This window comes from Drosophila busckii, chromosome 3R, assembly GCF_011750605.1.
Source record: "Drosophila busckii strain San Diego stock center, stock number 13000-0081.31 chromosome 3R, ASM1175060v1, whole genome shotgun sequence".
Lineage (NCBI taxonomy): Eukaryota > Metazoa > Arthropoda > Insecta > Diptera > Drosophilidae > Drosophila > Drosophila busckii.
In genome coordinates, this window is record NC_046607.1 from 16850144 (window position 1) to 16874268 (window position 24125).

General features: G+C 43.4%; 5 protein-coding genes across 6 annotated transcripts; 2 read left to right on the top strand and 3 right to left on the bottom strand.

The window, feature by feature from the left end:
• The first annotated feature begins 1634 nt into the window (after window positions 1–1634).
• On the top strand, window positions 1635–24072 carry LOC108603391 (progestin and adipoQ receptor family member 4). 2 transcript variants are annotated; one of them, XM_017992163.1, is made up of 8 exons: window positions 1635–2001; window positions 2402–3110; window positions 19487–19702; window positions 21929–22032; window positions 22096–22233; window positions 22325–22333; window positions 22558–22698; window positions 22763–24072. In XM_017992163.1, the coding sequence occupies exons 2-8, from the start codon at window positions 2480–2482 to the stop codon at window positions 22853–22855; spliced, it is 1332 nt and encodes a 443-aa protein (XP_017847652.1). In that variant the 5' UTR covers window positions 1635–2001; window positions 2402–2479; the 3' UTR covers window positions 22856–24072. The 2 variants fall into 2 exon arrangements, with proteins under 2 accessions (XP_017847652.1, XP_017847653.1); XM_017992164.1 differs by lacking the exon at window positions 22325–22333.
• Window positions 3617–6328, bottom strand: LOC108603389 (neprilysin-1). The gene is given in 6 exon segments (XM_017992160.2): window positions 3617–4561; window positions 4563–4679; window positions 4681–4704; window positions 4706–4756; window positions 4758–4790; window positions 4792–6328. Coding segments are annotated over 6 exon segments (2088 nt in total). The 5' UTR covers window positions 6307–6328; the 3' UTR covers window positions 3617–4213.
• On the bottom strand, window positions 6802–9670 carry LOC117134870 (neprilysin-21-like). Its single transcript, XM_033294221.1, has 3 exons — window positions 9510–9670; window positions 7397–8860; window positions 6802–7305 (listed from the first exon to the last, which is right to left on the bottom strand). Exons 1-3 carry the CDS (start codon window positions 9668–9670, stop codon window positions 6876–6878), a joined length of 2055 nt encoding a protein of 684 aa, XP_033150112.1. The 3' UTR covers window positions 6802–6875.
• On the top strand, window positions 12123–14225 carry LOC108603390 (neprilysin-1). Its single transcript, XM_017992162.1, has one exon. It carries the CDS (start codon window positions 12157–12159, stop codon window positions 14161–14163), a length of 2007 nt encoding a protein of 668 aa, XP_017847651.1. The 5' UTR covers window positions 12123–12156; the 3' UTR covers window positions 14164–14225.
• LOC117134866 (neprilysin-4) lies at window positions 19711–21909 on the bottom strand. The gene has a single exon (XM_033294172.1). It carries the CDS (start codon window positions 21792–21794, stop codon window positions 19794–19796), a length of 2001 nt encoding a protein of 666 aa, XP_033150063.1. The 5' UTR covers window positions 21795–21909; the 3' UTR covers window positions 19711–19793.
• Window positions 24073–24125: the final 53 nt, after the last annotated feature.

A 24125-nucleotide genomic window follows, 5' to 3' on the forward strand; every position in this document is an offset into this window, starting at 1 on the left:
TCTGCTTGTGTGTGTGTGTGTGCGTGTTGCGAAGTGTAAGCTTGAGCAATTCGCCTGTACTTTGCCCAAGCAGGGGGCTGTGTAGGGCATATATCTACCTTAAACTCTTGCTTTTCAGTTGAGCACGCCAAACTTGTTTGCAGAAACAACCAAATATTAACACGATTATGAACTTTTTGTATTTGTGTATGCCTATTGTTGTTAGCTTCACAAATGCACGCAAAGCGTCTATCTGTCTAATTTGCGCAGCTGCCTTTAAAATTTGCCAGACACATTTGCAAAATAGATTGCAACAAGTCCGTAGCACTGTTTATAGTTTTTTATTGCCTTGTACTGGACAGAATTAATAATTATCACCGTCAAGTTATAATTTTCTTTTTATGAAAATCGTGTTTTTTCTACACTTATATTTCTATTTCACGTCACATTCATCAAATTCACCACATCTGCATCTGCTCAGCGCTGCCAACTTAATACACGCGAATTTAGCGCTGCCAACTTGTGCAAAACTTTTAACAACATCCACATTGACCACAAATCTTAAGAAATACATTTGCCCTTTTTACATAAACTTCATTAGAAGTTAAATTAAATTATGCCTATAAGTGGCTTACAAGAAAGACCATTTCGAACTATTAACAAGTCTGGTCACACCGACTTGGCTGGCAGCGCAGTCAGTGCTCTGCCGGTCCGCGGCTTCCATAGCGAAGCAGGTAAAAAAGTGAGCGCGCAACATGAGCGGTTTTCATGTTTTTTACAGAAAATTAGCTGTTGTGCGTATGTGTGCCATTATCTTACCTCTTCTTCTTTCTGCTGCCTTGTTGATTGTTGTTGTTGCGTGGTTTTCTTTGCTGGCGGCGGCGCTGGTAGCGCTAGAAATGGCGATCGAGGTAAATATAAACGATCCCACAATCCTCCAACTAGCTGATTTAGCGATTGCCAGGTGTAATTTATTTTCTGAGATATATTCATGGGGGTTTATTATGTACGGTAAATAGTTTTATCACACTTTCGCCTTTTGTGCTGGCGTCTGTTTGTTCCGGTTTTTGTACTTTTTGGCGCTATTTTCTACATAAATTTCAGCTTAGCTATTAATGCTATGCCTACTACTTCTATTACTACCAGCTTTTTCTAAATACATTGCACATGCCACTTACAAAATGCTGCACTTTTTATTGCCTAGACAAATGCACTAATGTAATTAAATACGTTTGAAAAAACAATTGAATGCAACCAACCCAAGCGCGTCAGCAGCTGATTGCTCTGCTTCTTGCTTTTTAGCGTTGCCACCAGTTACGTTTTAGGGCTGACCAATTATGAAAATTGTTGCCAACTACTCAGAGTGAGTTGAAGTTGATTTAAATTAAACATGGTAATTATAACGTCTTTTAATTTTGACAAAAAAAAAAAATATTATAAAAATTTTTATTTTTGCAACCAATGAAATTTTTTAACCCTCAATTTTTGGCTAGATTTTCCCACTCATTAAACAGCTGTGTCGGTATGCGCGCGCATGTTTTTTTATCATATTGGCGCCTAATGAAAATACTGGCTATTCAATTGCATAACAATATATGAAATAACGGTATTGTTGTAATGCATATGTCCTATCCTCAGTCCAATTGAAACTGGCCAGCGCGTACATGTGCCGAGAAAAAAGGCGCTTTGCTTTTAAATTAAGCTCGCAAAGTAGTTTGAATTTTAAATAAATATGAAAAAATTGGGAGACATACGCGCGTCAATGTTTCAATAACTGTGAACAATATGCCGCGCTTACGTAAATGCTGTAATAGCCACAAATTTAGTCCAAGTTCATAGCAGCAACTTTTAAAGTTATCCAAACGTGTTCACACCCTACCCAAATCGTTTCCATTACGACAACGAAGAAGTTTATTTGATGCAAAAAGTGTAAATAAATTTTATTAAATTGCGCCATTGCTTTAAAATAGTAGCTGTAACCAAAATTTACGTCAATTCTGCGAGCGAGCTGCAAGTCCCAAAGTGAGTATATCTTATCGATTTTTAGCTGAGCCTAGCCTGCTCCTAAAAGTCGCGTGATTCACATGAAATATTCACAAGTACGGTTTTGGCTACGTACAAACTTTTTGGCCGTGCAAAAACCACACACACACAAACACAGACACACTCACAAGGAGCGCAATACAAGTGCAATTACTTTTTTTGGGTCACGGGGTAGCCGCCGCGGCTGGGTGTTGACATTGCCTAGTCCTGGTTTCGTTTCGACCGTAAGCACGTGCTTTTTTGTGCCAACGTCGCGTATACGTAATATGTAATATCCGTTTGTAAGCATGTTTGTGTGTGTGTGTGTGTGTATGTGAAATTTTATTGCACTGCGCTCTAGTTTATAATTCATTGCCTGGACTTTCAATTTCAATTTCAGTTGCTGTTGCCGCCATTTTAAATTTACTACCATTAGCCAATTCAAGTGGCAAGACGTCTTTTAACGAGTATACAAGGCATGGACACCGCTGCCGCCGCCGCTGCTGCCGTTGCCGTTGATCTTAGCGCCGAGTGCAGCAGCAAATCGACTGCATCCAAACTGCTGTCCAAACCTAAACCAAAATCAGCGTTAAACTTCACTAACGCTGTAGTCCCATGTGCCCCTAGCACTGAGCACGATAACTCCAACTGCCTGGGCAGCACTGTGGAGTCAATGTCCGCCACGCCGCCACCGACTCCGGCGCGCATGCGCTGCATCAGCAAGGAAGCCTTAGACATAGGCAATGCTGAGTCACTATGCAGCCTAAAGGATGCAGCTGCAGAGAATTCGGAGTCAGCGCTATCGACTTTAACATCAACGTCTTCCACAAACTCTTCCACAACACCATCGTCTGCCTTGCTTACACCCACAACGCCGAACACGAACGGCACCGGCGGCTCCAGCGGTAATGTCAGCGCCAGCTCAAGCTCACGGACTGTGGCAGCGGCTGGGGATAACATGGGACAGCTTTTACATTGGCAGGATATGCCAAAGTATCTGCAGTTCAATCCGTATGTGCTGAACGGCTACCGCCCGCTGCAGACCTTCAGAGGTTGCCTGCTCAGTCTTTTCTATTGGCATAACGAGACCATCAACATACTGACGCATGGTAAGTGCAATACAAGAAAAGAAAAGAAAAGCCAAGCCTCATTCCCCATTGCCCTACACGTGTATTAAGCTCTGTTGCTCAGCTATCGATCCATTGCAATGACATTAACAATCACGGTCAAAGCCAAGTGCAACCGCACAGCCAGCACATATAAATAGACAGTGTTGACCTTTTTGTAGACAGCCTTTTGCCATCAAGTTCATTTAGCGCAGTTATAGATTTTAAGCCAAGCTCGAACTAGCCCAAAAATAAATGAGAAATGCAGTTGTTAATTGACTGTCAGTTCGTTTTCGATTGTTGTAGTTTCTATTAACAAACTGCCACCCTTCGTGTGGTCGGTTATTTGAGAGTTTGTAGGAAAGAAAAATGGTTTTCCTCTCTATACTTTCCAATTATAATTTCACTGGCTCAGTTGAACTATACGCTCTAACTCAATTTGCCAATATTAGTTGTAAGCCCAATTATCAATGTGTCTAATTTTGTTTATTAGCGTATTCACAACATCGATTTGCACTAATTACCTAAAGTTCAAAGGTATTAAAAATGGCAACACATACACTTATACAACTTTTATAAAACAAAACAGTGTTTATAGTTTGCGTAAGATTCGATATTAATTATCATACATTAGTGCAGCCTATATGTACGCTATCGTATATACATAATATATAAGCTACAAATATATGCAAATATATTGGCCTAAGGACGAAAATCATCAATAAACTCATATGAAATGCTTGTAGCTAATTCTCTTTACCTCTTATTTCGGCACAGCTTAAAAATTGCCTCTTAATTTTGAAATGTCAAAGTGCATGTATATATATATATATAAATAATAATGCGTCTATTTACAATCGTACACATATATTTGTTTTTAGTAATATGGGAATGCAAGCAAGCGTAACGTATGTGCTAATCATAATAAATAGTAGGCTCTATTTACTCTGCGGTGAAAACATTAAGTCGTCGTACATATTTAACAAGTTATATCGGTCTGTGGTATATAGTCGTCAACTTATATTCATTTGCATACAAAAAGCAAGAAGCTGTTGAATTACAAATAGTTGATTCATTCGAAATATGATAAGTGTTAGAGTGCGTATTTAATATAATTTACACTTAGTAACAGGATTCATGCGCGTATTACGAGCGCACTGAAACTCCTTTGCAAACTCATCCAAATTGGCCAGCGGTCCAATTACACGAAATTTACCTGGTACATGCTGATCAGTAGCCACTACCCAATCTGTTAAGTTCGCACTCAGCTCATTGCACCAGAGCTGAGCGTAGCTTATGAAGAAAAGCTGCAATGGTGTGTAATTGAGTGTGGTTAGTTGCTCCTTGGCCATCAACTTGTGAGCCTCAGGACTGCGCTCCGTTGCATTCAACCAGTTCCGATAGGCAGTAAAAGCCAAGCGCACACCTCCATTGTCGGCAATGTTCTCCGCTTGCGGCAGCTGTTATAGGCAGATGTTTCCCGTTGTAGATGTACTGACTGTACTGCTTAGTAAAGCATTGCTTGCGTTCCTCAAACTCCTGGTTGGACCGCTCATCCCACCAATCTTTCAACAATGTTGCCATGCAAATCAAAGGATACGTCCTTGATCATCGAAGCTGTGCATGAGCTCGTGTCCAATGAACGCGGCCCAGCGTTCCAAACATGAGTGCTCGCGGGTAAGCTGTCAGCCCAGAGATAATACGACTGCAGCAATGAGACTGGCACTGTTATTGAATTCTCCACCAGAATGTTGGCAGGCGTAAAGGTTAGTTCTTCACCCGCTTGAAAAGATTTGGCGGGCTCATGCAGCTTTTTGCGCATTAGTCGTGCTATTTGAATCTGGATGCGACGCAAATTCTCTAGAACATCCTCTTCCTGCATCTCGAGACCTATAAACTCTTCAGCTAGCTCCTTCACACTATATGAATTTACTTTGAGCGTCATGGCCTTAAGCTTCTCCAACGCCAGTTGCCTTGTTTCTGCCTGCATCCATCTTAAGAGCGGATCGTGCTTTAGTGTTTGCTCAAAAGTCAGCTTGAGGTTATTCCACATCAAGTCAATGTCGCGAGCAGCTTTGCTGTTATTGTAATAACGATAGACCATGTTATCCAGATTACTGGCAAAGTACTTTGTGGTTACACCCATGCATTGTTCTTGTCGTTTGCGCATTTCCTGAACAGGCTCCAGGCCAAACTCACTAATTAGATAGTAATAAATATAGTTGGCTACAATGCGCTTGGGTGTCTCGTGCATAACCTTGCACAAATTCTGCTGAAACTGCACATCGTATTCTTGTATAGAATCGGTTACCTGCTCGCCTAGCGATACGTTGACCAGTCGCTCTATATCGAGTATGGGCGCATAGGCGCGCTGCATGTCGGCAACAGTGGTGATGTGCGTTCGTTCCTTAAGAGTTTTTCCTTCGTTCTCATCGATCATTCCACGCGCCAGCTGCACCTCAAAGCTCAATATTTCCTTGGCTGTTACATCTGCCAAATCCTTGGATAGTCCTAACCAACGTTGCAGATTACGTGCAATTTTATCAGTATAAGTTTTTCGATAATTTGCTGCCTCATTATCCAAATATATGCTGCGACTCTCCAGATACATTTCTTGGCCAATTAAAATTACCACATTATTTTTATTATCAACATCATTGATATCTACCACAGCGCCAATGATTATTATTATGCCATAGCGATGTGCAATCCGCGCAATGGTTTCCAACCAGTCGAAGCTTGAGGCATGCCAGGCATCGCCCTCCAGCACAGGCATAGTACCGAATTCATTTATAATTTGCCTTAATTTTTTCTGATATGTGCTCTCCACTTTTTCCAGCCGCAAGCAAGAATTGTAAAACATTTTAACTTGTAGATCTTCAGGTGTATTCTGAGCGTCGGGCGGGCTGTTGAGCAGTCGCTTTACCTTACGCTGAAAGCCATCGTATACATGATCCAAAAATCCTGTGGATTTCACATTGTTGGTCGGATTAATGATGCCATATCTAGCGCAGGCGAACTCGTAAAAATCATCACACGGATCAATGCTCGCGTCCATGAAACTGGCAATCTCAGCTGCCTTTGACTGCTGCAGTACCGCTTCCGTGAACGCATTAATTTCAATAGTCGCGTCACAGATCAGAGTTAGTGATAACGATAGGAAGTATATTATAGCACACACGCTGTGAATCGATTTCATTTTAATTTTTGGCACGCTTGTGTTGGAGCTTGTTTCATTTACAAACGCGGACTGATCGTAATTATCTGTTCTAGCAAATTTTAGTTGTGGTTTTCCAAAAGCTATTTCTGACGTTATAAAGCTCAAAGCTCGCGTTAGTCTGCTAACAATCTTCAAAAATAATCAAATATGTATATAGTTGCAATCATAGCTGGACTATTCAATATGCCGACTCTAAACCTCTCTGCTGCATTTATAAATATAATATTAATGATATTAAAGTGTTGTGAATTCTAAATTGCTGAATTTGATTTGAGATTTTAAAATATGTCTACGCGCTTCCAATTTTTTAGCGTAGCGCTATCAAATAAAAAGCTACAGAGTGTATAAATTACGCTGATTCATCAGTAGCCAAAGCACTCTTAAAGCTGTATTTGTCTCTTCTCTGTGCCTTAAAGCCGACTTGTTTACATAAAATAATAAAAAAGGCTGTTGGTATTAGAAAAAAACTTTATTAGTCATATGACAAACGTTGGGCCATACAGCGAAGGAGGTATTATTAAATTTGATTTAATTGAATTGTATTAAAACTAATATACTTGACACTTCGTAACAGGATTCATGGGCGTATCAGGAGCGCATTGAAATTCCTTAGCAAACTCGTCAAAATTGGAGAGTGGTCCAATTACACGAAACTTTCCTGGTACATGCTGATCAATAGCCAACATCCAATTTCTTAAATTAGGCTTCAGCTCATTGCACCAAAGCTGAGCGTAGCTTATAAAGAAAAGCTGCAGCGGCGTGTAGTTGAGCGTGGGCAGTTTCTCCTTGGCCATCAACTTCTGAGCCTCAGAATTGCGCTCCGTTGCATTCAGCCAGTTTCGATAGGCATTGTTCACATATGTTCTCCGATTGCGCAGCTGTCGTGCAGATGATTTGACGCGTTTGTCGATGTACGATCTGTACTGTAGTAAAAGATTGCTTGCGTGCTCAAACTCTGTTGAACCGCTCATCACAGATCTTTTACAATGTTAGCGCATGGAAATCAAGGAACGATTGCTATCGAAGCGTGCTGAGCTCGTGTCCAATTGGGCAAGCGTGCCAAAATGATGCTTGCGGGTAGCTGTCAGCCCAGAGATAATATGACTGCAGCAATGACACTGGCACCCTTATTGAGTTCTCTACCAGAATGTTGGCAGGTGTATAGGATAGTTTTTCACCCGCCTGCAGAGGTTTGGCGGGTTCATGCAGCTTTTTGCGCATTAGGCCAGCCGCTTGAATTTTGATTCGGCGCAAATTCTCTAAAAGGTCTTCTTCCTGAAACTCGAGACCTATAAACTCTTCAGCTAGCTCCTCCACACTATATGTATTTATTTTCAGCGTCATGGCCTTAAGCTTCTTCACCGCCTGTTGCCTTGTCTTAGACTGCATCCACCTTAAGAGCGGATCGTGCTTTAGTGTTTGCTCAAAAGTCAGCTTGAGGTTATTCCACATCAAGTCAATATCGCGGGCAGACTTGCTGTTATTGTAATAACGATATACCATATTATCCAGATTGCTAGCAAAGAACTTTGTTGTTAAATCGATGCATTCACTTTGTCGTTTGTTCATTTTTTGGACAGGCTCGAGGCCAAATTCATTTATGAGATAGTAAAAGATATAATTGGCCACAATTCGCTTGGGTGTCTCGTTCATAACCTTGTACAGATTCTGCTGGAACGGCGCATTATATTCATATATAGACTGGGTTACCTGCTCGCCTAGCGATATGTTGACCAGTCGCTCTATGTCGAGTATGGGCGCATAGGCGCGCTGCATGTGGGCAACAGTGGTCAAGCCCGCTAGGTCTTGCAGAGGTTTTCCTTCGTTCTCATCGACCATTCCTTCTGCCAGCTGCACCTCAAAGTTCAATATTTCATTAGCAGTTTCTTGTGCCAATTCCTTGGATACGCCGAGCCAACTATGCAGATTTTGTGCAATTTTACTAGCATAGATTTTTCTATAATTTGCTGTCTCCTCATCCAGGTATATGCTGCGACTCTTCAGAGCCATTTGCTGGCCGCCTAAATACATCACATTCTTTTTATTGTCGAAAACATTCATGCCTACCTCAACGCCAATGATTATTATAATGCCGTAGCGATGTGAAATGCGCGCTACGGTGTCCAACCAGTCAAAGCTTGAGGCTTGCCAGGCATCCCCCTGCAGCACGGGCATGAAGCCGAATTCGTCTATAATTTGCCTTAATTTATTCGGATATGTGCTGTCTAGTTGTTCCAGTCGTAAGCAAGAATTGTAAAACATTTTAACTTGCAGATCTTCGGGTGTGTTCTTAGCGTCGGGCGGGCTGTTGAGCAGCTGCTTTACCTTGCGCCGAAAGCCTTTGCTTACGGTTTCCATAAGTCCTGTGAATATCACATTGTTGGTCGGATTGATGGTACCATATCTAGCACAGGCGAACTCGTAAAAATCATCACACGGATCAATGCTGTCGTTCATGAAACTGGCAATCTCAGCTGCTTTTGAAAGCTGTATTATAGCTTCCGAGTGCGCATTGAGTTCAATAGCAGCTTCACTGCTCAGAATTAGTGATAATGAGAGGAAGTGTATTATAGCACACACGCTATGAATTGATTTCTTTTTCATTTTTGTCACGTTTGTGTTGCTTGTTTCATTTATAAATGCGGACTGAGTATCGCTGTGTTCTGCCAAATTGTGGCTCTGGTTTCCCAAAAGCTGTTTCTGACGTTATCAATCTCAAAGCTCGCATTAATCTGCTTTTCAGCATCTCCAAATAGTTTCAGTTAAATATCAGTATTATAGTGTTACTGATAGTAAGCGTATATAAATAAAATAAAAAGCTTTGGAATGCGAAGCCTACAGAGTGTAAATAAAAAAGAGTGTAAAAAATTCGCTCTTAAAGCCTTTTGCATGTTTCTTCTCTTCGCTTGTTATTTCTTTAAAATAAAACAAGAAGCTGTTGATATCAAAATAGTTTATTTATTTGTAATTGCAAGCGTTGCACCATATAAAAATTAACTGAGTAATAAATTTAATATACTTGACATTTAGTAACAGGATTCATGGGCGTATTCAACGCGCATTGGAACTCCTTGGCAAACTCATCAAAATTGGAGAGTGGCCCAATAACACGAAATTTACCTGGTACATGCTGATCAGTAGCCACCTGTAAATTTCTAAGATGCGGCTTTAGCTCATTGCACCAAAGCTGAGCGTAGCTTATGAAGAAAAGCTGCAATGGTGTGTAATTGAGTGTGGGTAATTGCTCCTTGGCCATCAACTTGTGAGCCTCAGGATTGCGCTCCGTTGCATTCAACCAGTTCCGATAGGCAGTAAAAGCCAAGCGCACGCTCAGGTCAGGCATGTGTCTCGGGGGAGGCGCAGGCTGTTTAAATCGGGAGATGTTTGACCGTTGTTAGATTACTGATGTATCTGCTTGTAAGCATTGATTGCTGTCTCAAACTCTCTGTTGACGCTCATCCACAATCTTTTACAATTTGCGATGCAAATTCAAAGGAAGCTGATCTGAAGCTGTTGCTAGAGCTACGTGTCAATATCGCGCAGTTGCCAAAAGATGATTGCGGGTACTGTCAGGCAGAGATAAAGAAACTGCAGCTGAGACTGCCCTTGTTGAGTCTCACTGAATATGGCGGGGCGTATAGGATAGCTCTTCACCCGCCTTAAAAGACTTGGCTGGTTCATGCAGCCTTTTTCGCATTAGGCGAGCAGCTTGCATTTTGAGTCGACACAAATTTTCTAAAAGGTCCTCTTCCTGCATCTCGAGACCTATAAACTCTTCAGCTAACTCCTCCACACTATATGAATTTATTTTCAGCGTCATGGCCTTAAGCTTCTCCACCGCCAGTTGCCTTGTTTCTGCCTGCATCCATGTTAAGAGTGGGTCGTGCTTTAGTGTTTGCTCAAAAGTCAACTTGAGGTTATTCCACATCAAGTCAATATGTCTGGCAGACGCGTTATTATTATGGAAACGATAGAACATGTTATCCAAATTGCTAGCAAAGTATTTTGTTGTTAAATCGATGCATTCATTTTGTCGTTTTTTAATTTGATGGTCAGGCTCAAAGGCAATTTTATTGATAAGAGAGTAAAATATATAGTTGGCTACAGTGCGCTTGGGAGTCTCGCCTATGACCTTGAACACATTCTGCTGAAACTGCGCATCGTATTCATATAAAGAATCGGTTACCTGCTCGCCTAGCGATATGTTGAGCAGGCGCTCTATGTCGATTAAGGGCGCATAGATGCGCTGCAAGTCCGGCACAGTGGTCATGTGCGTTCGGGCTTGGAGAGTTTTGCCTTCGTTCTCATCGATCATTCCTTGCGCCAGCTGCACCTCAAAGTCTAATATTTCCGTAGCAGTTTCATGTGCCAAGTCCACGGATATGCCCAACCAACTATGCAGATTCCGTGCAATTTTGTGGATATATAATGATCTATAGTGCGCATGCTCTTCATTCAAGTACATACCGCGACTCTCCAGATCCATATCCTGGCCAGCTAAATACACCACATTCTTTTTGTTATCGAAAACATTTATGTTTACCTCAACGCCCATGATTATTACTATGCCGTAGCGATATGAAATGCGCGCTATGGTGTCCAACCAGTCAAAGCTTGACGATTGCCATGCCACACCCTCCAGCACTGGCATGTCACCAAATTCGCGTATAATATGCCTTAATTTCCGATGATATGCGTTGTCTATTTTATGCATTCGCAAGCAAGATTTGTAAAACTTTTTAACCTGCAGATCTTCGGGTGTATTCTCAGTTTTGGGTGGGCTGTTGAGCAGCCGCTTCACCTTGCGTTGAAAGCCATTGCTAACGGTGTCCAAAAGTCCTGTGGATATCACATTGTTGGTAGGATTGATGATGCCATATTTAGCGCAGGAAAACTCGTAAAAATCATCGCACGGATCAATGCTCGCGTCCATGAAACTGGCAATCTCAGCTGCTTTTGACTGCTGTAGTACCGCTTCCGAGAACGCATTGAGCTCTATAGCCGCGTCACAGCTCAGAATTAGTGATAACGATAGGAAGTATATTATAGCACATAGGCTTTGAATCGATTTCGCTTTCATTTTGTGCGCGTTTGTGTTGCAGCTTGTTTCAGTTGCAAATGCGGACTGTTCGTAATTATCGCTGTGTTCGGACTAATTGAATTATTTATTAATATTCTTATACAGTATGCTTGTGGTTTCTAAATGCGATTTGTTTTTGAGATTATCAAGCTCAAAGCTTGCATTGCTGTGATTTGCAGAAACTAAAAATATAAATTTAACATAATTTTAACGTATTTTGTAAATGAACTTTTGAATTCCTGTTCCATATATACAGTTTAGTCTAGCTTGAAGCAAGCAACGAGTAAATATATAAATATAATTTTAAAATGTTGCGCACTGTGCTTCGGGAATAGCAAAATTACGCTCAGTCTCTTCAGCAGCCAAAGCGCTCTTAAAGCTGCGACTTGTCTCTTCTCTTCGCTTTGAGCTGATTGTGGTTTGTATAAATAATAAACAATATGGTGTGAGCGCATTCATATAGAATACTAACAATTCAAATTCAATAAGCATAAATGTAATTAAATGTGTATATTTACCAATATACTACGCATATGTAGCTATGTGGGTCTGATTGAAGCGACGTGAGATGTAACCTAAGCGCTACACAATATATATATATAAATTATATATTGTTATGTAGCATGTGTGTGTGAGTGTGAGTGCTCGGACCAACGACCAGTGAGTCTGATAAGAGAATCTGACTCTGACCCGCTCAATCATTGTTGGCGCTTGCTCGGAAGTGCGTCGTCGTTAGTCGCACTTTAGCCATGAGGCGTATTTGTTTTGTTTGCCATGCGCTGCTTTGGCTCGCCTGGACGCAGTGCCATTTGCTGTCGCAGCCAGAGCTGGACACGCACATGCACCTGCAGCAGCAGCTCATCTCGCAGAGCAACGACAGTCTCTATGTGCAGCGTATTATGCGTCTGGCCAAGACCGCCGAAATGCGCAGCCTAATGCAAACGGAGCTAGATCCCTGCGATGACTTCTATGGCTACAGCTGCGGCAATTGGCCCAAGATTAATCCCGCCAATGCAGCGCAGCCACGCGAAACAAACTACCAGCAGCTGCTAAGCCGTGGCTATCAGCACAAGCAGCAGCGACTGCTAGAGCAGCCAGCGGACGACGATGACGACGAGGCCGTGCTCAAGGCAAAGCAGTTCTATGCGAGTTGCCTGCACTATCGCGAGACGAGCCGCGCAAACTATCGCCAGCAGCTACAGCAGATTGCGGCGGAATTTGGACAAATGCCTGCCTTGTTGCCCCACGGAGCAGCGTGGAACGCCAGTGAGTTTGATTTGCTCAGCACGCTGGCGAAAATAAAGCGCAGCTATGGCTTGGATATATTGCTGAGCGTGCAGAAAGCAAATGAAACACAAAGTCGACTGTATGTAGGACAACCCAGGAAACTATTGCAGACAGCCAGCAAAGAGCGCTTGGAGCAGCATTTGGGCTTGACTGCTGAGGCAGCGAATCAATTAGCGCAGCAGTTGATGCAATTTGAGCAGCAGTTAGGACGCGGCACAACTTCAGCCGCGCTGCAGTCGCTGGCACTGCCGCATGCTGCCGCCGAACTGGCCACAAAGTATGCGCCCGCTTTGAATCTAACGCGCTATGTGGAGCTGGTGCTGCAACGTCCACTGCAAGCAGAGGAGCTGCTCTATGAGCAAGTGCCAGGCTATCATGCGCATTTGTCGCAGCTGCTAACAAATACGACCACTGAGCTGTTGGCCAATTATGTTTATCAGCAGCTGCTGCAGCGCTTCTACTATGAGCAGGAGTCCTCCTCCATGGCAGCGCAGTGCTTGGCCAGCGTGCAGCAGCTGTTTCCAGAGCTGCTGGAGCATATGACTTACAGTCAATACGCCGATGCCGCCACGCTCAGCGATATTAACGAGCTGTGGCAGCAGCTTAAGGACAGTTTTCAGCAAATCATTGAGCAAACGGCAGAGCATGCGGCTGATTGGCCTACAAATCAAACACGCCTGCTGATGCTGCAACATTTAAATGCCACACGCCTGGAGATCAATGCCTATGCGCACATCAACTTTACAGCGCGCTATGCACAGCTGGAGCTGCAGCCGCGGGATTATCTCTTCAATATGCGTGCCGTGCTTGCCCACAGCAATAAGCTTGCCACGCACGTTGTGGCGCCACTGCTGCCCAGCTATGATGTTGTGGAGCAGCGTGTATTGCTGCCCGTAGCGCTGCTGCAGCCCAATTTCTTATGGTCACGTTATTATCCACGTGCTCTGCGCTACGCCAGCTTGGGCTCCATTCTGTCACAGCAGCTAGCCCACAGCTTCGATCAGCGCAACAATTGGGATGCAGCTTCACTTGCCGGCTACAAGCAGCACATAAAATGCTTCAAGCATCAATACGAGCGTCTACGCTTTGCTGGCGACTATCTGCCAGCCAGTGAGCTGCAGCATGAGAATATGGCCGACAACTTGGGCATACAGCTTGCTCTATTGGCCTACAATACTTTTCTACAGAGATTAGCCAGCACTGCCTTGAGCTCGGAGCAACTGCCCCAACTGAGCTACAGTCCACAGCAGTTGTTCTTCATAGGCTACGCCCAGCTGTGGTGTAACGATGCCAATGAACAGTTCCGGGACAAGCATTCGCTCCTCTCTGCCGGCACGCCCAATGCGTTGCGTGTGCAGGGCGCGTTGGCTAACTTAAATGCTTTTGCCAGCGCCTTTAAATGCGCTGCCGGGTCGCGATTTAATCCAAGTCACAAGTGCCATGTGTATGGGCCAAGTGTAAGTGCATAAGTTAAGTGCATAAATTGTTGGATTCATTATATGGAAAAGTAATACGAATATATTTACAAACAAACACATACAAACCCAGCATAACTTTTATTTAATTTAAAACAAAATTATATTATACATTTTGTAGAAATCAGTATAAGAATCATATGTTCGCATTCTATGTTTAAATTAATCAATTAGTCGTTCACCGCTCTACGTTTGTCAAGTGCTTAAAAAGCTTCACACTTATCCTTGGGATTCATGGGTGCCAGGTGTGAGCATTTAAAAACCTTGGAGAACTCCTTAAAATTGGAGACTGAACCAATCACTCGATAACTATAAGGCGTAGTGTAGTTCCCATCTATTGTCCTATAGAGCCACAGAACATCTTCGCTCATCAACTGAGCAAAGCCAACAAAGAATAACTGATGGTTGTTCAAGTCCAAACCCGGCAGCGTATCCATTTGACGCATCTCTGCCGGCTGTTGCTCTAGCCAACGCTGATAGGCAGCATAGGCTAGCCGGATGGCCCCATTGTCTGTAATCTGCACGGACTGCTCGGGATCATCTGCTAACTTCTGGCCATTGAATGTGTAATTATGGTACTGGGCCTGAAAGCATTTGCTTCTTTTCATATAGCCGTGGATTGAACGTGTGTCCCACCAAGGCGCCAAGTTGCCAAATTCATCGTAGTCGCCACCATCGTCGTCGACGCCATAAATGATTGCCCTAGCCAGTACAAATCCTAGCGTGCCGTACTTGAGAGCTTGTGGATACTCCAGCGACCAAAGGGTATGCGGCTGCAGCACCATCACGTTAACGCGAACCTCATTGCCTATTTTGTTGTAGAATACCAGATAGTTCTCCAGCTTTGTTGTGGGCGCAGATGTTGTTTGATTGATTGTACTCCGAAAACGTTGCGCCTGCGCCTTCATTAGACTCTGCACGTTGGACAAGTAGTTTTCTTTATCCATGGGAAGTTTGCTGTACATCGCTTCAAAATTTTCATTGTCATAGGAATCAATGTTGAGCTGCATGTGTTTAAGTTTCTTTATGGCTCGCTGCCGCGTGCGTTTGCTCATCCAGTCCAGCCTAGTTCCTTCTAGTTCCTGCCGAAATGCTGCATGCAAATTGTCCCAGATGCTGCGCAGCTCCGCCTCGGCTGCGGCGCTGCTATACTGCGCATAGAGCAAATGATTTGTAAGCTTGCCGAATCGCCTTTTCGTCTGCTCGACGCACAGTAAGGGAAGCTGCGTGGATAGGCGACTCAGCAGAAACTCCTGTAGTAGCTTGTACAGCACATAGTTGCCAATGGTGCTCAACATTTCGGTCTTGAGGATAGTCATGAGCGACGATAAGTATTCATCATAGACATAAACGCGCTTCGGCACATTCGAGGGGCCCAAAATGATGCCTAGAAATTCTCTTATATTCAACCGATGATATTTGGCTTGTAATTCGTCTAGCGTATACATTTTTATTTGATCCTTTATACCTTTGCTGCTAAACTCGCCTGCGGTATATTCTAGAATTTTAGTTCTTAAGCTGGCCAGCATCTCCGTGGTCCAGTCAACGCCCAGTTTACGAGTTATATAATATGAAACGCCTGAAGGATCAAACTCATCACCATAGAGTCCAATCGCCGGCGGACCCACATAGACACGATTAACTGTGTTGTTCCTAATATCGCGCATTATTTGCACCGACAACAGTATTTCAATGCCATAAGCTTTCTGTATTAAGGCTACACTGCGCCACCAACTGAATTCCCTGGGATCCCAGTCCTTACCCGCTACGACAGGCAGCTCGCCAAACTTATGGTATATTTTTTTTAAGTCACTCTGAAACTGATCATTGATCTCATACGACTGCAAACAGGATGCATAAAAGCTTTGTAGCTTTTCTTGCAATTTAGAAGAAGGCTGCTTCGACTGCAGAAATCGAAGTAGGCGACGATTGAATCCTTTGGAGATCTCTTGTTGCACGTTCGTAGTTGGATTACTCGTCTTTGCTGGGTTCACATGCTCCCAATTGCCGGTGGCGTAGTCATAGAAATTATTACACGGCTTCACTTCGGTGTTCATGAAGCTCTTAATCTCGGCCGCCTTGGAGCTGCGCACAATCTGTTTGGCAAGCTCAGTGCTCAAGGTATCATTTGCGCTAGTATACCCCAAGGCCTTAACTAGTATGAGAGCCAGTCCGATGAACAGCGGCGACATGATGCGTTTACTCCAATTGAATTCAAACTGTGTGAACTGCAGTCACTGTGTCTGGCTTCAAATGCTTATCGCCCAGTAATCTAACAAACAAATAGTTCAAGTACTTAATGTAGCGTTGAATTAGAAATATAATTTTAATGTGTAGAATTAATTTTACATACTCACATTACCCTGCAGTAGTAGCGCTTTAAAATGCGCTGCCGGGTCGTGAGCGGAGTGTAAACTAAGTTAAGTGCATTTGTTGTTTGAAATATTTCTAGCTAAAAATTATATGAAAGATCAATATGAATTCCAAACGATGCGTTAAATTTTTAAAGCTAAATTATAAATCAATTAAATTTGAGCATTTGGAGCAAAAAATTGACCCAAAAGTAAGACTCAGACATATGTATGTATATCTTGCAAACTAAGTCTGAGGGCAGTCTAGTTCTCATGCTCAGTTTCTATCTGCATACCTGCCTCTTAATGTACTCAAAACAAAAACTCTCTCGTTTGGTCGATCGGGCGGCTACTTATTTTAACAAGCACGCTCTCTAAGGGGCTTGCGCTCCCACCTTTTATAAATGTGTGTGGGGCTAACAGGTAGGGCCGGCAGCGGGGCCACTTGCAGGTCAGTTGTCTATGGACTGTTGGCGAGTAAACAAGTGAAGTGAACAGTGAAGGAGTTGCCAGAATAATAAACATTTGACGGCATATTTTGCTAAGCGATGACTTATATTGTGAAACTAATTTTATGACTGAAATATGCATAAACGCTAACAGTGTTTTTGTTTTATATTTGAAAAAAAATTCAACAAATTTAAGTTTAAAAATTTTATTTTATTTAATTTGTATTAGACGTTTAAAAAATTTCACATTTATTCTTGGGATTCATTAGTGCCATAGATGAGCATTTAAAAACCTTGGAAAACTCCTCGAAATTGGAGAGTGCAGCTATTATTCGATATTTGTGAGGCGTCTTATAGCTCCATCCCCTGCTCATCCCCATACTATTTTCGCTCAAGAGCTGAGCAAAACCTACAAAGAATAACTGATGGTTGTTCAACTCCAAGCCCGGCAGCGTTTCCTTTTGGTGCGCCTCTGCCTGCTGCTGCTCCAGCCAACGCTGATAGGCCGCATAGGCCAGCCGGATGCCCCCATTGTCTGCAATGTGCCCCAAATTCTCTTCGTTTGGTAGCGCCGTGCCGAAATATGTGTACTGATGGTACTGGCCCCGAAAGCATTGGTCTCTTTTCTTATAGGCGTAGAGTGAACGTGTATCCCACCAAGGCGCCAAGTTGCCAAATTCATCGAAGTCGCCACGCTCGTCGATGAGACCAAAAATGAGTGTCCTAGCCAGCAAAAAGCCCAAAGTGGCATACATAAGAGCTTGTGGATAATCCAGCGACCAAAGGAAATGAGGCTGAAGCGCCATCACGGATATGGTGACATTGTTCTCCCTTTCGTTGTAGGTGACCAGATCAGGCCCCCAATTTATTAGGTTGGCAGCAGGGGTGGTTTGATTGATTCTATTCCAGTAAAGCTGCGCCTGCGCCTTCATTAGACTCTGCACGTTGGACACGTAGTTTGCTTTATCCATGGGCAGCTTGCTGTACATCGCCTCAAAGTTTTCATCGTTATAGGAATCAATGTTGAGCTGCATGTGTTTCAGTTTCTTTATGGCTCGCTGCCGTGTGTGTTTGCTCATCCAGTCCAACATATTTCCCTCTAGTTCCTGTTGAAATGATGCAAGCAAATTGTCCCAGATGCTGCGCAGCTCCGCCTCGGCTGCGGCGCTGCTATACTGCGCATAGACCAAATGATTTGTAAGCTTGCTAAATCGCGTTCTCGTTCGTTTGATGCATAGTATGGGTTTGTGTATGGGTAAGAGCGATGGTACTTGAAAGAGAAACTCCTTCACAAGATTGAGAAACACATAGTTGGCAATGGTGGTCATCTCTTCTGTCTTAAGAACACTCAAGAGCATCGATAGGTATTCATCATAGACATAAATGAGCTGTGGCACATTCGACGTGCCCAACACGAGACCTAGAAATTCTCTTATGTTCATCTGAGAATGATATTTGGCTTGCAATTCGTCTAGCGTATACATTTTTATGACATCCTTCATTTCTTTTTTGGGCCCAATTATTTTCATGTTTAGTATTGGAACACTTAAGGACTCCATCGGCATGAGCGTCCTTTCAATGCCAAGCATGTCAGCCACGTATTGTGTAAAACCCAAGCTATTCATTAGCGAGTCACTATCAAACGGCGGAGGACCCACATAGACACGATTAACTGTGTTGTTCTTCAAATCGCCCATTATTCGCACCGACAACAGTATTTCAATGCCATAAGTATGCTGTATTAGAGCTGCAGTGCGCCACCATATGAATTGTTTGGGGTCCCAGATCACACCCACTAATAGAGGCAGCTCGCCAAATTCCTGGCTTACATTTTTCAAGGCACTCTGATCAATGCTCTCAACCGATCGCAAGCAAGACTCATAGAAGCTCTGCAGTTTTTCTTGCAATTTTGACGTTGGCTGCTTCGACTGCAATAATCGGAGCAGGCGACGATTGAATCTTTTTGAGATCTCTTCATGTACGTTCGTACTAAAAGTGTTCCTCGTTGCTGGGTTCACATGCGCCCAATTACTGGTGGCGTAGTCATAGAAGTTATCACACGGCTTCACTTCGGTGTTCATCAAGCTCTTGATCTCGGCCGCCTTGGAGCTGCGAACAATCTGTTGGGCAAAGTCTGTGTTCCAGTTTTGATTGGCACTAGTATGAGGCAAGGATATGAGAGCCACGCCAATCAACAGCGCAGACATTATGCGCTGACTTCAATCGAATGTAGACTGCAGTTGCTGTGTCTGGCTTCAAACGCTTATTGGCCAGCAATCAACAAATAGTTAAAGTATTTAATGTTGCGTTGGATTAAAAAATAAAATTTTAATTGCTTAAATTCATTTTACATACTCACATTACCCTGCAGTACTGTCTGTTGTTATATAGCAGGTAAACAATTGGGTTGCGAAATTTCATTCGAACATTTTATTAAAAATAAACTTTGTCTATGCTAACCAACAACTTATGCCATAAATTCTAATTGAAATATTTCAAATATATTTTTTTTTTCAGCTATACCAATATTTTATATACTTGCAATTGTGCCTGGTCTCATGCCTTGGCATACTGGCTACAAGTTCCTTTCGTTTTGCCATGTTTTCGGATCCGTGGCGCCCTGGTGTGGCAGCTTTCTGTATCATTTATTTATGAACATCGAGCGGGGCGAGAATGTTTACTACACGCTGCTTAAGCTGGACATGGTGGGCATTTGGGTGAGCCAAAGCTTCGGTAAGTCGAATCTAAATCTAAACTAAAAATAAACACTAGAGCGGCGAGCAAAGAGCGCGCATTTATTTCAAGTACGCGCTAATCAGCTCGACTAAAAGATAAGGCACTTGTGTGTTGGATTCATGCGAGAGTTCTGTTCACACGCGTAGGTCTCGGCGAAGGCCAACGAATTGGCCAACATGGACTGCAAACGCTGCTCATGAGGCGTGTACGCAACGTTGCTGTCCAACAATTTACGCAGCTGTGGCAACAAATCCGAGCACCAAAGCTGCGCCAGACCCAAAAAGAAAAGCTGCTGTGGTGAGTGCGACATGCGTGGCAGCGACTCCAACTCCAGCTCAGACGTTTGCTGCTGCAGCCAGTTGGAGTAGGCTTGAAATGCAATAGCCACGCCCACATTGGCTGCTATGTTCTCATCCGGCATGGTTGGGCCCTCACTAAACTGCGCCAGCAGACATTGCCTACGCTGCTCAAACTCCGCCGTGGCATTCTGTTGCCACCAATTACGCAAACTGCCCTGCTCATCAAATCTACGTGAATAGTCGTCGAATCCATGCGCCAACTCTTGCGCCAAGGAGTACCCAACTGTAGCGTACTTCAGCGCCATTGGATACGCTTCATCCCAGAAGTAACGATGCTGTAGAAAGCTGGCTGGTATAAATACACGATTGTATGCGGGCACATAGAACGGCGACATGGGCATGCCTTCATATAGTTTCGGATTCGGAACCAGCTGCAGTCGCAGACGCAGCTGTTGGCCACGCAGCTCCAGTATGCGTTGCACATTGCCAAAGTAGTCCGCGCTGCTTATGACCAGCTCATCATAATGCTGTTCCAGCTCCTGTGCTTCTGTGCCCATGATATAAAAGCTCATGGCCTTGAGCTTAGCTAACGCCTGCTCCAGCGTCGACGCATCCAGCCAGCTGTGCCGCAACAGCTGCTCAAATGCAAGCTTTTGTTCCTGCCACAGCCCACGCAGCATGCCTGGTATTTGTGGATTTTGTAGCGCCAACTCAGCATAGACCATGTGCTGCACATAAGTTTCAAACAGTTCGGAGGTTTTGCGCGCACACAGCTGCTGCTGTTGCTCCTCAGTGGCGACCTGCTCCAGCATAAAATCATTGAGCAGTGTGCTCAGCATGTAGTTGGCCAACACACGCTTCGGTGTGCTGGCCAGCAGCTGCTGCAACTGCCGCAGATAGCTCGGCACATATTCATAAACGGGCAGCTGATAGTTAAGCCCCAGCCAGCTGCGCACGAAGCGCGTTAGATTCAAGCCAGGTGTATCCAATTCGGACAGCATAACCAGGCGCGGCACATGCTCTGATGGCTCTCCTTTGCTGCGTAGCAGTTTCAGCTGCAGCTTGATTAGCTCCACTGCAGTGCTGTGTGCAATCTCCGCGCTTAGTCCCAGCAGCTGCTGCAGATTACGCTGCAACAACAAATCGTCGCTCAGCAGTTGCGCCCAGGGTGAGGCCTGCTCACCCAGCGGATCAGTATGTTGACCGAAATACAAGCGATTCGTTTGACTGTAGGCGATACCTGGCGCCACTTTTACATTAAGCAAAGTGATTTTGCCAAAGCGTCGCAGCAGCTGCGCCATAAGCTCAACAGCATCAAAGCTGAACTCATCCCAGGCGCTGCCCTCTAGCGCTGGCAGTCCGCCCAGCTCCTTGAACAGCTGCAGCAATTGCGCGCGTTGTTGCCACATAGTTCTGTTCAAGCAGGAGTCATAGAAGTACTTAACGCGCATTTCGGTGCCACTATCGCTGGTCAACTTGGGCTGCCGCAGCAGTTGACGCACATGCCGCTGATAGCCGCCATTCAGTGTGGTAAACAGATCCGTGCTGGTGCTCTGCTCTGTGGCCGGATTGATGCGTGCATAGTTGCCACAGGCGTAGGCGTAGAAATCATCACAAGGGCGCACGCTGCTGTTTAAATACGCGCGCATGCCGGCGGACTTGGCCTCGCGCATAATCTGATGCGCCAAGGGTGTATTGAAGCTTAAAGCCTCGTAGCCGCCAGCGTTGATCGCCGGCAGCGTCACTACAACAATAACAGCCAAATAGACAAAAGCGGCAAGATCTCTCATGGTAGCGTACTGCGTCGTCTGAGCGTCGTTATCAAACTAAAACGCAAAGCTCAAAAGCGTCTTATCAATCAACACGACGACGACAACTTAAGCTACGGCTCTGTCTCTTTTTCTAAGCTGTTGCTCTTTTGCAGGTGCCTTGCCTTTGGTTACAGCCACAACGCTGTGCTTTCCTCCATTTCTGAAATGGCTCATTATCATCTCATACTGCATACTCTCGCTCTGGGGTCTCTACAAGGTAAGTGCCTCAGAAAAGGAAAGCTTTCAATTGTTGTGCACTGCTTGTTTGTCATTTGAACAGGCTCTGACTGCAGGCTCGCCTTGGCAGAGACGTCTCTGCTTCGCTCTGCCGTTTGCCATGCGTTCGGTGCTGACCTTTTTGCGTATTCGAGGAATGGTGGGCGGCAGCCACATGGCCCTTTCCCATGTCTACTTGCAGGTGCGTATGTCAAGGCATTCCAATTGACTAACTTGCAATTCTTATGTATCGATAACATGTGTTTTTCGGCTGGCCTGTGCGCATTCATTAGGTCGAAGTTGTAAGTTCTATTTCAATTTACATATTTATGTACATACTACATGTAACTGTAAACGTACTTACACTAGAGCATATGTGGGCTACTTGCCAGCTACTCGTAATGCAACCCCGTATGCCCTTCAAATGGTGTGACCTACAACACCAGCCAGAAAAACAACTAATACATAGATGTGCTAGAAACTGTTATTATCTGTATATTAATTTATTGCTTCACACTGCTTACAGGACGGTGTTTCGATTTTAGGTGGCGCCATTGGCGCAATGCGCATACCCGAAAAATGGTTTCCAGGTCTAGTTGATTTCTATCTGAACTCCCACAACATCATGCATGTCTTGGTCGTTGTCGCTGTGTACTCGATGCATAAGGCAAGCTCTGGCATTGACTCTATTCAATTGTAATTGCAATTTGTATTTTTTTTTTTTTGGCCAGGCTACCATTAAGGACTTTGAGTGGATGTCCACACAGACTTGCAACACGGTAGCCAATGCCACCGAGCAATCGCTGGTGCATATGGAACTATGACCCGTTTATTGGATGCTGCCCCTCGTGCTGCTCGCTTTACTGTTCTTAATTAAGCCCCGCGCAGCGCAACGACGACGGCCGCCGCTGCCTTGGAAGCTAGCCAGGACTGCACAGACATCATCATCATCGGTGGGCTAGGAACAACGCAGTCAACCAACGAGTATTCGTTTCTAAATATACCATGTATAAATGAGCGCGTGCTGTAACAGTAACAATAGTATTAAGCATACGTATGTGCATACCATAAGTTTGCCTACAATACAACATACAACATATACATATAACTTTATTTACAGTTAGTACATACATCGACTGTGGTATTAAGCATTAAGGTAATCTGACAAATATTACACTGTGCTTTCGAATAACAATTAATACTGACGACTTCTTTGCGAGTTTTCCGTGAAATACTTACTATACAAATAATAATTTTAATGATGTTGATACATGTGTACCTCATTATGCTTACAAATGTAACATCTAAATTTCAAAAAGACAAAAAAACAAAAAAAAAAAAAGCAAAAAAACATAACATTGTACCTCGTCAACTATTAACAAGTGTGCAACAAATGCGACACGTATTTTAAGCAATAACAAGCAGCTAACATTTCAAATAAAATCTCCTAGTGCAACTAACTCTACCAAAGATTATATATAATCTTTAACTAAACTCGTAATTAGAAATTATAATTCAATTATTTTGTCATGCTTAGTATTCGAAATTATATTAGAAGTATTATTCTAACATTAGTTATGTATAAGAATTGGACAAGTGTGAACAAAAATCTTCTAGCTATATTGCTGCTGAATCAAACTAGTAGAACTTCCTAATGCCTAAGTTTCCCAATATACATACTACTATTATACATGCATAACAATTAGAATATTCAATTAACAACTTTCCACAAAAATGTATTTGAGCAATTTTCCTAGACTTTAAGCAAGTTATAAATATGGCAATATTAAACTCCACGAAACGGAACAATTATGAATAATTAGATTTTAGTAGTTTCAATAATTTACATTATTTACATTTATGACAAACAGCAATATAAAAACAATAGTAAAGCTAACGAATTAGACGAATAAATGCAGAAGCAAGCAACGTAAAATCAGTGCTTGTAACAAATTGTAACGTAATTGTAAGGAGCAAAGTAGCAATAATGTTATATACATGTATAATTTTCGGAGAAAGTTAATAAAAAACGGATTAAGCAACAGCACAACTGATATTTAAATGCGCGCCTTTCAGCTGACAATTCAGTGCTGC